The 16760-nt window shown below is 36.9% G+C and overlaps 1 protein-coding gene across 5 annotated transcripts in view; it reads right to left on the bottom strand.

Annotated features, from left to right (window-relative positions):
* LOC133242360 (transmembrane 9 superfamily member 2-like) overlaps positions 1-16760 on the bottom strand; it is an 81418-nt gene that overhangs the window by 35779 nt on the left and 28879 nt on the right. For 4 of the 5 annotated variants that reach the window (XM_061408491.1, XM_061408489.1, XM_061408492.1 and 1 more), the window contains exons 8-12: positions 7093-7172; positions 3988-4084; positions 3155-3287; positions 2046-2165; positions 1796-1853 (exon numbers count right to left, since the gene is read on the bottom strand). In XM_061408491.1, coding sequence (XP_061264475.1) covers positions 1796-1853; positions 2046-2165; positions 3155-3287; positions 3988-4084; positions 7093-7172 — 488 coding nt within the window. The remainder of the gene's footprint in view (positions 1-1795; positions 1854-2045; positions 2166-3154; positions 3288-3987; positions 4085-7092; positions 7173-16760) is intronic. The other variant, XM_061408490.1, reaches the window with a different exon arrangement.

Raw genomic sequence — 16760 nt, 5'->3', positions numbered from 1 at the left:
ACTCCAGTATTCTTGCCTGGGAAATCCTATGGACAGCGAAGTCTGGTGGGCTACAGTCCATAGAGTCACAGAGTCGGACACAACTGAGTGACTGAGCATACATATATGCATTATTGTGACACACTTCTAGCATTAAGGACATGGGAATTTTACAACAAATAGAAATTAAATTACCACAAAACAGGACTTCCCTGGTGGTTCAGTGATTGGGAATCCACCTACCAGTGCAGGGGACATGGGTTTGACCCCTGATCTGGGAAGATTTCACATACCATGGAGCAACTAACCCCATGAGGCACAACTACTGAGCCCACGCCCCTAGAGTCTGGGCTCCATAACAGAAGAAGCCACCGCAATGAGAAGTCTGTGCACCACAATTAGAGAAAGCCATGCAGCAATCAAGTCCCAGTGCAGCCAAAAGACACAATTTTTTTTAAGTTCCATGTAACAATTAAGATATAATCCATGACATTTCCTACAAAAAAAAAGTCCTCCAGAACATATTAAAGAAAGAATTTTTTTAAATCAAACATGCTATGGATTGAATTGTTTCTCCCAAAAATCTTATATTAAAATCCTAATCCCTACTTTGCTCAATGTCATGTGGCAGTCTGAATGGGAGGGGAGTTTAAGGGAGAATGGATACATGTATATGTATGGTTGAGTCCCTTCACAGTTCACCTGAAACTATCACAATATTGTCAATCACATATACCCCAAAACTAAATAAAAAGTTTAAAAAAAAAAAAAAAACCCTAATCCCTAATGTGATAGTGTTTGGAAATGGGGCCTTGGGAGAGGGATTAGGTTTAGATGAGGTCATGAGGGTGCAGCCTTCATGATGGCATTAGTGCCCTTACAAGAAGAGATACTGTAGAGTTCAGTGTCTCTCTTTTCCTCTGCCATGTAAGGATGCATCAAGATGGCAGCCATCAGCAACCAAGAAGAGAGCACTCACCAGGACCCTATCCTGTTGATGCCCTGATCTTGGGCTTCCCAGCCTCCAGAACTGTGAGAAAATAAATGGCTGTTGTTTAAGCCACCCAGTCTGTGGTATTCTGTTACAGTAGCCCGAGCTGACTAAGATAAAACATATTAAAGAATCTGAAGATAAAACTCAAAACAAGTCAGCACCTTATTGGTGAGGCATTATGGGAAGAGCACTGGTCAGGGATATTGGGTTGGCCAAAAAGTTCACTCATGCTTTTCCACAAGATGGAAAAACCCGAATTAACTTTTTGGCCAAGCCAATACATAGCCTGAGCTCCATTACTGACTTCACGTATGACCTTGAACATGTTGATTCTGCATCTTTAGAATTAGGGGACCAGAAGAGCTCCCTAAGAGCCACTGTGCAGCACCACCCTGACTCCCTCTCTGACCATGACTCTGCCTGGGGTCTGCAGTCACTAATGACACTGCAGTAACAAGGTGAGATAGGAAGAAATAATCACAGAAGGCAGAGACAAGGAGAATAACACAATGTGGTATATAAGCTGCCACTCTAACATGATACATAAGGCAAGATGCATAACTGAGATGAGCATTTATGAAACCTGCTTCAAAAACAAAGATCAAAATTGAATACTGCAGCACCATCACCATCTCTTTGTACTAAGGGTTACAAAAAGATGAAAAGAATGCAAATACACCAAAAAAGAATGCTGCAGCCACAGAAAAAACAGTGGTCACTCACCTCCATTCTACTCTTCATTATTGTGTACAATGATTTTTCCAAGGTAAAGTATAAGAAAGATTATAATTGTGTAGAGAAAGGAGAACATCATATACTAACCCAGGACACAGCAGTGCCGTCAGCAAGAAATTTGTCTTCCACTTCAGACCTCTAAACGCTGAGGAAGTAAAGGACAGAATAATTACTAGGGCAACTAGATTTAGTCCACTTTACAAATATTTTACAGTAACGAGGACACAATTATATTTTGCTAGGTCAGCTAAAATTCCTGATGCAATTTTTTAAATTTTCAAGCTTTTTAATTTCTATATTTAACACACCAACTTGGAATAATAATAGTAATGCTTACACTTGTACACCTTAGCAGACACGTATCCAGCAGATGCTCCCATAAGGACCCATAACACAACAGAACAGGTCATTAAAGCACCACGATTAGCAGGAGAAAGAAAACCAAGACAGGCAAGAACTAAAAACACAAAGAAGAAATATCAAACCAGTGACAATGATAGCCTCAAAACACATAAGGCTTTATAATATATTAAAGACACCTTATTAAGACATTTTTATGAAACAGCATACAGGGAAATTCTCTGATGTTACTTACTTAGCTAATTTTTTGACAATCTGTTCTTAACGAAAAGTCTGATCCCATACAAGGCAAACTGTGTTTTCAATTTAGTCTTTAACCTCCTTGTTTAAATCATTAATTATATTATTTTAAATCAAAATCAAAGAGAAGATCGTCCCTTTCCCTACTCCAGTAGTCACTCCCTAAAGAGCAAATCATTTTTCCCCACAAAAATTTCCTTCTGTTTCCTTTTATTCAAGGCGGGGGGGGGGGGGGGCCGGAACATCACAATGAGACTTGGTCCCAGAAAAACATAACCTTAAGAGCTAAATTTAGAAGTTATCATTGACATCTGAAACACCTAACAAGCCATTTATTTACAGAAGCTTTGTTTGTGAAAATCCCCACTCTGGTTATCAAAAACTGACAAACTCTACTCTTGGTTGATAATGAAGGCAGAGAGAGTTCATCAGCCATTGTAAACCTACTAACGATGCCACTTCATTTATACATTTCAAGACCAGCGCTTAGGCTTGCCTTAGCATTTCAAAATCCTAATCTCTGAATTACAATTCCCTGAGCCCACCTAAAATATGATCTACCCACATGCAAAGCAAGGAACATGTATATTGGACATTACAATAAATTATTCAGAACTGAAGAAACTATGAAAGGTCCTTGATATAGGAACATATTCAGATCCATACCCTTAAAATAAAATACAAATTTTATTTTAAATATACTACAAATACTCATTAAAATATACTATAAAATACACATTTCCTTAAACTTTAGGGTAGAATTTTCAGTTCTTTTGTACACATGAATCAAAGTTTAACCTATGTCAGGATGTTGAAGATGACACATATTGATCTGAGCCTACTCACATAGAGTAATAAATGTCATAATCAAAACTTGTGTTCCTTGACCCAGTAAAATTGATAACAACATTCCAAGCCTTGGAGGTCTGAATACATCTGCATGAACAAGCTTCCAACCGTAATCCTTCTGGATATCTTCCTGCATAAGAGAAAGTCTTTAATAAACGCAGGAGTTATTATGACAGAAAGTTACAAGAGCTCTGAAAGTTAGCAGAAAACTAATTTTCCTCTACAGACAAACTAATGGCTCATTTTGGATAAAGTAGGTCTCGGGCAGGTATGTGATCCTGCCATACAAATGAGCCATTCTCTAAATTTTGCACTGAAGGGAGTGTGTTAATTATGTAAAGCACACAACTGGCTTGATTTTCATGGAAAAAGCAACATGATTTAACATACAAAAAATAATTCAACTAATTCTATAGAAATTAAAAATTCATCAATACATAAATGATCATAAGAGTCAGAAGAGTATAAATTAAATAAAACTAAATTTGCCATAAATTGTGGTATTTTGCAATGTTTTGTACATATTCTCATGTTCCAAATTAATGAAAATCTTAAATAATGATATTTTGAAAGATCAGAACATGGAAAGGTATATAATCAAAGAGTCGATAGCAAATAACTCTCTAATAAACTTACCTATACTTTTTAAGAATCTACACAATACTCTATACTTTGATTCAGCACAATATGCAAAATTACTAGACATTAAAATGTGTTATATTCAAGGTGCTATACTCTAAGTAGAAACATAACCTTGAGAACTGGGCAAAGCAGGCATTCAAATATTGGCTGAATCAAATATGTGCATTTTTATTTACAGGAAAACAAACCTGATTATATCTGATAATATCTTTGTGGAGAGTTCTTAATATGATCATAGCCACCATTCCAGTTAAGAAGAGAACAATGACAAATGAATTCAAGATACTACAAAATGGAAAGAAGGAAAAATAGAAGTTAAACCTCAAATTTCTTATTTGAACAGTAAAAAATAAAATTTGTGCACATGTAAAAGACATTCAAATTGTCATGTCAATCAGTTTTCTAAAGTTAAATTTGGATCAAAGGCTAATACATTTGGATAATACCTCAATATATTAAATGAACTTAAAGTTCTATCACAAAAGTTCATTACCAATTAAGCAATAGAAGCAACACTATTCTTAAGGTTATTTTACAACTTTTTAAGAGTACATTCCCAAAAATAAACAAGGGGAAATGAAAAAGATCAGGAACGCAAACTTAGTTCCAGAACATGAAACTGAGAATGGAAGTCCAGGAGTCAAGGTTAAATTGATGACTGCCTGACTGTCCTTGGGTAGATCCTTAGATGGACCAAGGCTTTTAACTTTATCAAGTTTCAGGGTAAAGATCCCATGGACCACTTACCTACCAGCTCTTACTGGTTCCAAAACTGAATCTTAAAAATTATGTCCAAATGAAAACCAAGACCTTTAGCCATCCCACCACCCAGCCAAATCCAGACACATTTAAAAAAGTTTCACCAGAATCTCTGAAAAGACCAGCACTGTTGTAGAAAAGTGCCGCTAAGATGTCTAAAATGTCTGTTAAATGTCATAAGTAAATTAGCTCGAGACAGAAACTAAAGTACATTTATTATTACATCATAAATATTAATACTAGAGATTAGCCCCACCATTGATCTGGATGCCCTTTCCTTTCATGACCCCTTTAAAGAAACCATTTTAAAAAATTTTATTTGAAGAGACTCCTCGGAGGTTTGACAAAATGGGACGTGGACTATTGCCCCAACAGAAGATTTTCTAGAAAAGTTAAGATATGATCATTATAATGAGGAGGAGAAGGAGGGAGAGGAGAAGGAAGACTGAGGATAGAAATAGGAGGAGGAGGAGAATGGGAGCTATTCTCACGTTAAAGGCAACAGCATTGTAAATCAACTGTACTTCAATAAAATGAAATTTTAAAAAATAAAGTTGATAACTAATGAGAACCTACTGTTAGCTCAGGGAACCCTACTCAGTGCTCTGTGGTGACCTAAATGGGAAGGAAATCCAAAAAAGAGGGGATATATGTAAACACATAGCTGATTCACTCTGCTGTACAGCAGAAACTACCTCAATATTGTAAAGCAACTATACACCAATAAAATTTTTCTTTAATTAATTTTACTTAGAGGCTAATTACTTTACAATATTGTGGTGGTTTCTGCCATACATTGAAATGAATCAGCCATGGGTGTACATGTGTCCTCCATCCCAAAATAAAATATTTTTTTAAAAACAAAGGCAACGGCAGTATAAGGAAAATCATTACCTCAGAAGACCATACTCATAGAATTATACCCTTCCTTACTTTCATCTTTTGGACTTTCCTGATGGCTCAGACAGTAAAGCGTCTGTCTACAATGTGGGAGACCTGGGTTTGATCCCGGGGTCAGGAAGATCCCCTGGAGAAGGAAATAGCAATCCACTTCAGTACTATTGCCTGGAAAATCCCATGGACAGAGGAGCCTGGTAGGGTACAGTCCATGGGGTCACAAAGAGTCAGGACACGACTGAGCGACTTCACTTTCACTTTACTTTCATCTTTACCTTTATAGTCTTCCTCCATCCAAAACTGCTTTATTATAAGAGATGAAGGGGGAAAGGTACTATGTGTACAGTTTCATCTATTTCTCATCAGCTTCTCTGATCAGTCTCCTAAATTACTAACTGAAGATCCTATGCTCGCTGTCAGCACTTTAGGAAAGCCTCAATCATCACATTCTCAGCTGGTCCATCCTTCAGTTTCATGTTGAAACTATTCCTTCCACAGTCACGAAGGACTTCTAACTCTGTGGTTTGATCCTGTTGAAGATTCCTGAGGAATCAAGTCCCTTCACTGTGATTCCACTAGAATGTAAGCTTCCTGCGAGAGGAAGCCTGGGTGCCTTATTCACTGGCATGTCTGAGCACCTCCCCTAGTGCTTGGCATCCTAATAGGGATGAAAATGAACACCTGGAGAATGAATCGACCTTCACTCACAGACATTATCTCCACACAATTGTCTCATCTAAATGACTTGCCTTGATTAAGTGACCACTTGCAGTGCTTTGGTTTCTCATCTGTAATCTTTTCATCTTTCTCTGCTCTTTTCCCAGTGTTTCATGACATCTTTACCTTCCTCCACTCCAGTTGGTTACTGCTTTTCCTACACTCTACTTTGCTCAGACTTTCTGACCCCACAAATGAAAGCATCTGTCTTGTTCTCCTTCCATCTTCTGCACAGGGTCCACTATCACAGTCCTATCCTGCCTACTTCCCAGCATGTATTACTCTTTACACGCAGACATGCTATCTCTTGGACATCTCAGCCTTCTTTTTCCCTTGAGCATAAACATTAGTATATTTACAACAGATTTTCCTTTTTGTTTCTCTTTGTGTATGTAGAGAGGTGGGGGAGGAGAAGAAGAGGGGAAATTAGCCAGAGAGAAGAAAAACTGTCACTCAAGATCATCTCTGATAGGGGGTTAGGGGAAAGGGAATTGGGTGAAGTAATTAAAAGGTACAAACGTGCAGTTGTAAGATAAATAAGTACTAGAGATATAATGTACAATATGATAAATATAATTAACACTAATGTACGTTATACTGAAAGTTGTTAAGACTGTAAATCCTAAGAGTTTTCATCACTGAGGGGAAATTTTTTACATTGCTTTCATTTCGTATCTATAGGAGATCACTGATATTCACTAAACTTCGTGTGGTCATCAATACAAGTCAGATCATTATTCTGCACACTTTAAACTTATACTATTATATGTCAATTATATCTCAATAAAACTGGAAGGAACAAAAGATCATCTCTGGTAACAAAATAATTTTTAAAATACACACATGCATATATATGTGTGTGTGTGTATATACATTTCCCACCGTGAAGCTACTTACTCTTTAATTCATAAAGTGCTTACCTAAACCACTGAATGCTGGTATGAGACATAGATTCCAAAATATAATCCCACCTAGAACCCCACCTGATCTGTTTGTTTTCCTAGAAACAAAAATACAAAAATCACATGACCAAATTTTAACTGACCTTTTATTAAAGGTTATAATCCTAAAACAGAAAGTTATTCTGCCTGTACATTCTCCATTTCTTTACTGCTAACTTCATGGAATCATGCAATCTAGCCTGACATTTTCATCTTACTTTTATTTACTGATATCCTATCTCATTTCAGGCTTCCCTGGTGGCTCAGATGGTAAAGCATCTGCCTGCAATGCAGGAGACCCGGGTTCAATCCCTGGGTTGGGAAGATCCCCTGGAGAAGGAAATGGCAACCCACTCCAGCACTCTTGCCTGGAAAATCCCACGGACGGAGAAGCCTTGTAGGCTACAGTCCATGGGGTCACAAAGAGTCAGACAAGACTGAGCAATTTCACTTCACTATCTCATTTCAGAAAGGGACTGGGAAAAAAAATATAGTTTACTGTTCATCAGAAATAATAGCACCTTTTGTTATTTTTCTGTCACCCTAAATCCACCCCATACTTCATTTCTTTTTGTCCAGACCACATTTTCATCTTAACTGAAACTTCATAGGCATATATAATGAGAGTCACTGTGGTTTGTTTTTAAATTTAAAAACCTAAAAATAATCAAAAATCCCCATCAGAATAGGAATAAACAAACTATGGTAGTCCATGCTAAGAAATACTATGTAACCATTAAAAAGAATGATGTACATCTCTAGGTGATGACATGTTTATGAAATAGCATTAAATGAAAAAATAAAGGTGGAAAGTACATAGTAAGACACGTATGTACAGCAAGATTCTATTCCCCCTCCAAAAAAAATACATATTTTGTAGATGCAAACATTTTTCTGCAAGAAAAAACAATGGTTATACTTTCGGAGGAAGAGACTAGAAATTAGGGGAAGGGTAGTAAAGGAAGGCAGAATTTTACTTATACATTTTCTATATGGTTTGAAGCCTTCACCACATATAAGTATTATCAATATTATTATTTTAATTGAACTAAAATTTTGAACTATAAGACAACTTGCTTCACTACAACATGCCAAATCCACCTCCTGCAAATAGGTTTATTATTATTTTGTTTACTTAGAAAACAGTATTCAATTTCTGTCATTATTTCTTACAGAATATTCTAATATTTTACTTTTGTACTTTAAGTATTTTGAAATGTTTCAGCAACAAACTGATAAAAAGTTTTTTAATATTGTGGCTCTCAATACTTATTAAAACCTAAGAAAATATAATCACCAGTTGTTCCTGCTGATGTATGATCAAACTGAACCTTTCAATAGCTTTCTTATAAAATAGCCCCAATAAATGAATATCTTAAAAGATAATCCCTGATAAACATTTAAACCATTAATGTGGTATTATTACCCCTTAAATTAATGGCATACTCTTAGCAAAAGGAAAACACAGGTAACAAACGGACCAAATATGACTTATTATTTAAAATTTGGTATCTGCACCCATCATTTAAAAAGTGGATATTTAATTTAAAAAAACACAGGGTTTTTAAAGTACCTTTAATATTAATTTCTCATTTTAATTAGTTTCTCATTTAAATGCTTTCTTCTCCGCAATCACCCACTGTGTTTCTTCAGTCTTTTAACTTCATTGAGGCTTTCAATGGCTAAGTCAAAGATCTCTCCTGGTAAATGTCACATTGCACTTGAAATTATGTGGTTTATTTTCAAATATCTTTTGATAATGATTTCTAAAATAATTCCAGTGATAAGAAAACAGACTCTGTATGATTTCAATACTTTTAGACCATGAAATTTTGCACCTTGTTTTATGTCCGTGGATATGTTCTAGGGTCTCCTGATTTATAGTCTATGGGAACTTGAATAGAATTTGTATCCTGCTGTTGTATGAAAATTGCATAAATCTTAATTATGTTAAATTGGTTCATAGTACTTTTCAGGTCTGCTATAGCCTTCTACTTTTCTGTCTATTCATCCTATTAATGTTTGAGAGTTTGATATTGAAGCTCCAACTAAAAATCTTAATTTATCTACTTAAAAATAATTGTAATATATAATGGAACTATAGTAACTTTGTTCTGTATTTTCCAAGTCTCCTATAGATGTATTATCATACTTTTATAATTTAAAAAAATTTTTAATGGGCAGAAAAAATTAATAAAATTAGGTATCTATGTTTTTTGTAAAGTGTGGGGGATGGGTATGAAGAAAGTCAATGTACACTGCTTTTAAAAAAATGGAAATGATGGATTTTAATTGAAATGACTTTTAATTCAACAGTAGACTTTAGCTAACACCTGATGACCCAGTGTTCATGATGAACATCATCTATGAAAGGTCAGGTTGACATTTTGTATCTACTGATGTGAGGTATCATTTTGCAGTCTTCCTGTTGAGAATCCATGGCCTGAGCCTGGTCATGAAGAACCATCAGACAGACCCAGGTTGATGGTCATCCTACAGAATGTAAGGTCTGTACTCTTCAAAATTTTCAAGAATATGAAACATAAGGAAAGACTGAAGAACTGGCCCAGATTGGAGGAGATCAAAAACTAAATATAACATGTAATCCTGGAAAGGATACTGAACCAGAAAGGGGAAAAGTGATATTGTTGGCCAGCTGGCAAAATCTGAATGGATGGATATGAATCAGATGGTAATGTAATGCTGTAATGCCAATATTGATTCCTGGTTTACACAGTTGTATACTTGTTTTAGGGAAAGACACTCTGGCAGATTTAGGGGTGATGAGACAACATCTAGCTCTCAAAGGATTCACAGAAAGACTAATGATAATGGACACAGAGAGAAGAGCGAATAATGGAGCAAATGAAGTAAAATGTTAAACATTGGAGTATCTAGTTAAAGGGACTATAAGAGTTCTTTGTGTTATTTTAGCAATTTTTCTGTAGTATGAAATTGTTTACTTTTAGAAAATCTGAATTTACAGACTGACAAATTCAGGGATAGATATTCATTGCATGAAAGGATTTGTCTTAGCCATTTTATTATTAAAATATTATTATTATAACAAAGTGTGACTTAATTTGTCAAAATTTGAATTGCATGCATTTCTTCACCAGACTACTGTCCATTGCCTTAAGCAAGTTAACGCATATCAAGCCCTTTAACAAGGAGTGAAATAAGTGAGGGAAATTAAAAGGTCCAAACTTTCAGTTGCATAATAAATGAGTCACAAGTATGAAATGTACAGGGTGAGGAGTCAATGATTATGTAATACCTCTGTATGGCGACAGATGGACTAGACTTATCGTGGTGATCATTTTAAAATGGATAGAAATATCGGATCACTGTTTTGTAACAAACAAGAACTAACATAGTATTGTAAGTTAATTATACTTCTAAACCAACAAATAAATCAATCCACAGAAAAAGGGATCATATTTGTAGTTACCAGAGATGGAAGTGGGGAGAGGGGGAATTAGATGAAGGTGGTCAAAGGGACAAATTTCCAGTTATGAGGTGAACAAGTACTAGGGATGTAATGTGCAACATGATAAATGTAATTAACACTGCTGTATGTTACATATGAGAGTTGTTACAAGATTAAATCCCAAGAGTTCTCATCACACGGAAAAAATATTGCTTTGCTATTTCTTTAATTTTGTATCTATATGAGATGATGAATGTTCACTACATTTATTGTGGTCATCATTTCATGATATAAGTCAAACCATAATGCTGTACACCTTAAACTCATACAGTACTCAGTCACTCAGTTGTGTCCGACTCTGTGACCCCATGGACCGTAGCCCACCAGACTCCTCTGTCCATGGGATTTCCCAGGCAAGAATACTCGAGTGGGTTGCCATGCCCTGCTCTGGGGGATTTTCCCGACAAAGGGATTGAATCCACATCTCTTGCATCTCCTGCATTGGCAGAAGAATTCTTTACCACTGCAGCACCTGGGAAGCCCCTAAACTCATACCATGCTGTTTATCAATTATAGCTCAATAAAACTGGAAGAAAAAATAAAACGTAAAAAAAAGAGGTACTTTCAAATATACATGATGAAGTTTGGCTTTTAAATACAAAGAGAGCCTAGAAAATCTGCAGTTGTTAAATCAAGTAGTTTTTGCACCAAACACTGCCATCTGCTGGAAATAACAGTCCACAACACATACTACTCCTCCATAAGACAATAAGAAATTATTTTAAAATCCTAAGTCATATTTGAGACAAAATGACAAATGTAAAAAGATAACTAAATGGTGGAACCCATTTTTTAAATCCATTTAAAAGCAATTATTCTGCATCTTTACATCCCAGAGTTTCAAAATCTTTTATAAGACATAAAAGCATATGAGGTAGGCAGGTCTTTAATGCTCTTTCTAATGAAATCACAAGAAGCAAAGGCAGAAATATAGATGAGAGTTCTTGATTCAGGACCCAGTGTATGATGGGTTTCACTCAGTAAAAACACCTGCAGGGAATCAAAGAAATCAAGGGGTAGGCAACTAGAGCTTCTTTTAGTCTAGTTGTTTTCAACAGGGAGAACAGCACCCTCTAGGGGACATAATGAAACGATGAGAGGATACTACTGGAATTAGAAGCATAGTAGAATGCCAGACAGGGCATTGGGAGACCCACACAAAAAATTGAGAACTTCCAAAAGCCCCATCCACCATTTATGTGCGTGCAAAACTGCTTATGATTATCTGCAGCTAGCTTCTAACTTCATTTTACAATTAAAGTATTTTTGTGTGCTAAATCTTTTCAGTCGTGTCCAACTCTTTGCAACCCATGGACCGTGACCCGCCAGGCTTCTCTGTACATATGAATCTCGAGGCAAGAATAATGGAGTTGGTTCCCGTACCCTCCTCCAGGGGCTCTTCCTGACCAAGGGATCGAACTCTTTGTCTCCGGCATCTGCTGCATTGGCAAGCAAGTTAATATACATTTATTTTTCCCCCAGGAATGCAAGTACCATGTAAATTGAGGGAAAATGGTACTGTTTGGCTTGAAACTTTATTAAAATTGATCAACATCTCAGAAAATCATGGCATCCTTTAGAAAGATGTGATATTTGAGCTACCAATATACAATAGTCTCACATTCATCTGTATTCATATACATATCATATTTACAATGATTATACACATAGGTCCCTGGAGGAGGAAATTGCAATATACTCCAGTATTCTTGCCAGGAAAATCCCATGGACCAAAGAACCTGGGAGACTGTATGTAGTCCATAGGGTCCCATAGAGTGGGACATGACTGAGCATGTGAATACACATAGATGCAAGCATCTAACAATGACTGAAATACATCTTATTAAAAATGGATTTTTTTAATTTCTCCTTTATATTATAGTTGTGGTGTTATACTGATGTCTCTTGAAACTATGTGTAAGACAAGTTTAATTATCTAGTATCTATTAAAATTATTTTACAACAGCAAAGGGAGAAGGATAAAACATTTGTTATTAAAAGAAGATATTAATCTGATAGGGTTGAGCTCCATTCCCTCACTTTACTATGGGGAAACTGAAGTCCAGAAAAGAAAATGAACCTGCTCAAGGTCAAGTATGAGTTTGAAGTAAACCAGTACCAAAACTCTCTGATTCTCAAATTCAGTTATTAGTCTATGGTGCCTGAAAATCAGGAATGCATCTTGCAAAAAAATGCAAGACCTGTGGCTAGGGTCTCAAGCTAGCCCACAGCTAAAGCTTATATAACTCACATACACAGATACATAGCTAAAATTAATGTGATTAGAGTGAAATCAAAAAAATCTTTAATTGGTGGTATAAACAGTAAGTTTTTTAAAGTAAAATATGATGAGTAGAAATATCTTAGCCCGGCATTCAAGGCCATTCAAAATGTGTTTCAAATCTACCTTTCTACGAATACTGTTTACACATAAACCATTAAAGTCTGGGGTGTTATACTGAATCTTTTTGGCCTTTATATACCCAGGACTTAACACCTGGCACCTAGGATGCACTTATTACCTATTGCTGAATGAATAAACAAATGAAAAAATTTCTTTCAGACAAATCTATTCACTGTTCCCCACATACACATGTACATTCTCACTTGGAAAGCCCTTCCTCTAGCCCCCCTCCAAATTCCTAAATTCCAGGTCTTTTAACTCAGTCTATGACCTTTCCCAAAATGCCTTCCTCAGCATCCTTCAAGGACTAGCTCAAGGCCTCTCTCTTAAAAAGTCTTTCTAGCACCTGGGAGTTCTGCCCAGCCTGGGCCTGGATGGTGGGATCTGGCCTCCGCTGCCCACCAGAACCCCGGGGCTTCTGGGAACCAATCCAGCCCCTCCACCAGCCCCCCAGGGCCTCGCCTTCTGGATGCCCCAGGGCCTGCTGGCCTCTAGACACTGTCTTCCTGCCAGAGCCCCGCCCTCCCCTGGGGGCTGTCTGTAAAGCCCTCCCATCCCCACCCTTTGTTTCCAGGCATAGTTCCTGCCCATTGTAAACTCATACCTTGGGGACTTCCCTGGCAGTCAGGGAAGCAAGATTTCACATGTCAAAAAATAAATAGATAAAAAATTAAAATAAACTCACACCATTAAAGTGGTTGTTTTAGGAGCCTGGATTCTGTAGCCAACTTAATCTAGATTTATAATCCTTTACATTTGTGACCTTGGGCAAGTGACTTTATGAGTCTCAGTTTTATAGTCTATAAAATGAAGATTTAAAGGGAATTGCTGGTGGTCCAGTGGTTAGGACTTGGCACTTTCATTGCTGTGGCCTGGGTTCAATCCCTGATCGGGGAACTAAGATTCTGCAAGCCAAGAGGCCAAAAAAAAAAAAAAAATGGGGATTTAAAATACCTGCCTTCAGAGTTAAGTATGAAAAATAAAGTTAAACTAGGTACTTTATAAAAATTCCCATGCTAGGCACATAATCATGCATGCCAAGTCGCTCAGGTGTGTCCAACTCTTTGCCACCCGGTGGACTGTAGCCCGCCAGGCTCCTCTGTCCATGGGGTGCCCCAGGCAAGAATACTGGAGTGGGTTGTCATGCCCTCCTCCAGGGGATCTCCCTGACCCAGGGATCGAACCCGCATCTCCTGCATTGGCTGGTGGATTCTTTACCACTGAGCCACCAGGGAAGCACCATGTCACCAACTAGAGACATTAATAATACTGCACTAGATTTACACCTTCCCTTTCTTCTAAGTGTAATTCTTATGTCTCCTGCATTGCATTACTGCTGAGCCACCAGAGAAGCCCAGGAACATAATAGATCCTCAAAAATATTTGTTATATAAACAGATGAATAAAAGGTCTTCATTCAAATGTTAATCATTATGGTCCCATCCTTCAGTAACTTCTGAACAAAATCATTATATAAACTATATATGAAAAAGTTGGCTTAAAGCTCAACATTCAGAAAACTAAGATCATGGCATCCAGTCCCATCACTTCATGGCAAATAGATGGGGAAACAGCAGAAACAGTGGCTGACTTTATTTTTCTGGGCTCCAAAATCACTGCAGATGGTGATTGTAGCCATGAAATTAAAAGACACTTACTCCTTGGAAGGAGTTATGGCCAACCTAGACAGCATATTAAAAAGCAGAGACATTACTTTGCCAACAAAGGTCCGTCTAGTCAAGGCTATGGTTTTTCCCATGTTTGGATGTGAGAGTTGGACTGTGAAGAAAGCTGAGCACCAAAGAATTGATGCTTTTGAACTGTGGTGTTGGAGAAGACTCTTGAGAGTCCCTTGGACTGCAAGGAGATCCAACCAGTCCATCCTAAAGGAGATCAGTCCTGGGTGATCATTGGAAGGACTGATGTTGAAGGTGAAACTCCAATACTCTGGCCACCTGATGCAAAGAGGTGACTCACTTGAAAAGACCCTGATGCTGGGAAAGATTGAGGGCAGGAGGAGAAGGGGACAACAGAGGATGAGATGGTTGGATGGTATCACCAACTCGATGGACATGGGTTTGGGTGGACTCTGGGAGTTGGTGATGGACAGGGAGGCCTGGTGTGCTGTGGTTCATGGGGTCGCAAAGAGTCAGACACGACTGAGCAACTGAACTGAACTTGTGGATAATGGGAGCCAGGTTTCTCAATATCAGAGAAAGAAGTTACAGATCAGCAAGGGGAAAGGGCTAGCACGACCACTGCTATACTGACATACTGATCAGGGAGATCAGTATGAATTCCTATTTATCATATTTATTTTATCCATTTATTTTTATATTTTCCCATTTACAATTAGAAAATAATCTATGGAGTGCTACTTTGTCACTGTGAGAATAACCCAGTTTCTCCAGCACTCAGTCATCTACAGTTTTAATATCCTTTAATCAATTATTGACCTGAATCAATTATTTAGTTGGAGGATAAAAGGAGACTTATTTTCTTTTTTTTCTCCTTACTGCACTGTCTGGCATGTGGGATCTTAATTCCCCAACCAGGGACTGAACTTGTGCCCCCTGCATTGGAAGCGAGGCGTTCTAACCACTGAACCACTGGGGAAATCCAGAAAAAGAGACTTATTTTCAAATTCTGTCATTCCCACTGAAGCAATTCAATAAATGATAATTAAGTACACAGCTTCTCATTTGTCTACTGAAAGCTATGTTATAGGTTCAATACAATTTTTTATTGTAGAGAATTGAACTTTCATTTTCATAATATTAAATTTAAAATAATATAATCTCACCAAGTTTAAATTTAAATAATGCAGAAGAAAATTTAATCATATGGCAAGTGTTTACATTATATGGTTAATTAAAAGGGCAGGTTACAAAACAATGTAGCTCATCCAATTCTCACAACCTAATGATACTACTAGTAGCAAGCATTGTTTGAGCTCCTTCTTTGTGTCAGAAACTATACCACGTGCCTTTAGTTATATTTCCTTATTTAAATTTCACAACTGTGATGTAGATAATTACTATTATTGACCCCGTTTTACAAATGAAGAAACTGAAGATCGAAGTGGTAAATGGTAGGCAAGATCTAGTATAGTAAGTAGTGGTAGAAAACAGGAACTCAAACCCAGCTGTCTGATTTCAGAATTCTCTCTTAATTCCATACACCAAAATTTTCATGGTGGTTCTCAGCACATGGTGGTATTCTAAATGACTTTTATTTACATTTTGTGATCTTTCTATATTTTTAAAATGAACATGAATTACTACTATAATTTTTTTTTTACTTAAAACAACTGACAAGGACCTACTAAATAGCACAGGAAACTATATTCGCTATTATGTAATAACCTATAAGGGGAAAGAATCTAAAAAAGAATATATATATATATATGCGTGTGTGTAACTGAATCTGTGCTGTACACCTGAAACTTACATGATATTGTATATCAACTATAGTTCAATAAATTTTTTTAATTTAAAATGTAAAAATTTCTAGTTTAATAGAATCTTGTAAGCTACGATAAGACACAACCACCTTATACACCTAGTGTGCACATAGTAGAATCTGCAGTGGGATAGAAATGTTACTCCAGAATAGTACTCCATAGTCAAAGAGGAGTCTAAACTGTTGAGTTAGACTCAGTCAAAGGTTTCTCTATTAGGAGACTTTAAAACACTAATGTGGGCTTCCCAGGTGATTCAGCGGTAAAGAATCTGCCTACCAAGCAGGAGTGTG

Source organism: Bos javanicus, chromosome X (assembly GCF_032452875.1).
Source record: "Bos javanicus breed banteng chromosome X, ARS-OSU_banteng_1.0, whole genome shotgun sequence".
Lineage (NCBI taxonomy): Eukaryota > Metazoa > Chordata > Mammalia > Artiodactyla > Bovidae > Bos > Bos javanicus.
Note: the sequence above shows the minus strand (reverse complement) of the source record. Positions and strands in the feature narration are given on the sequence as shown.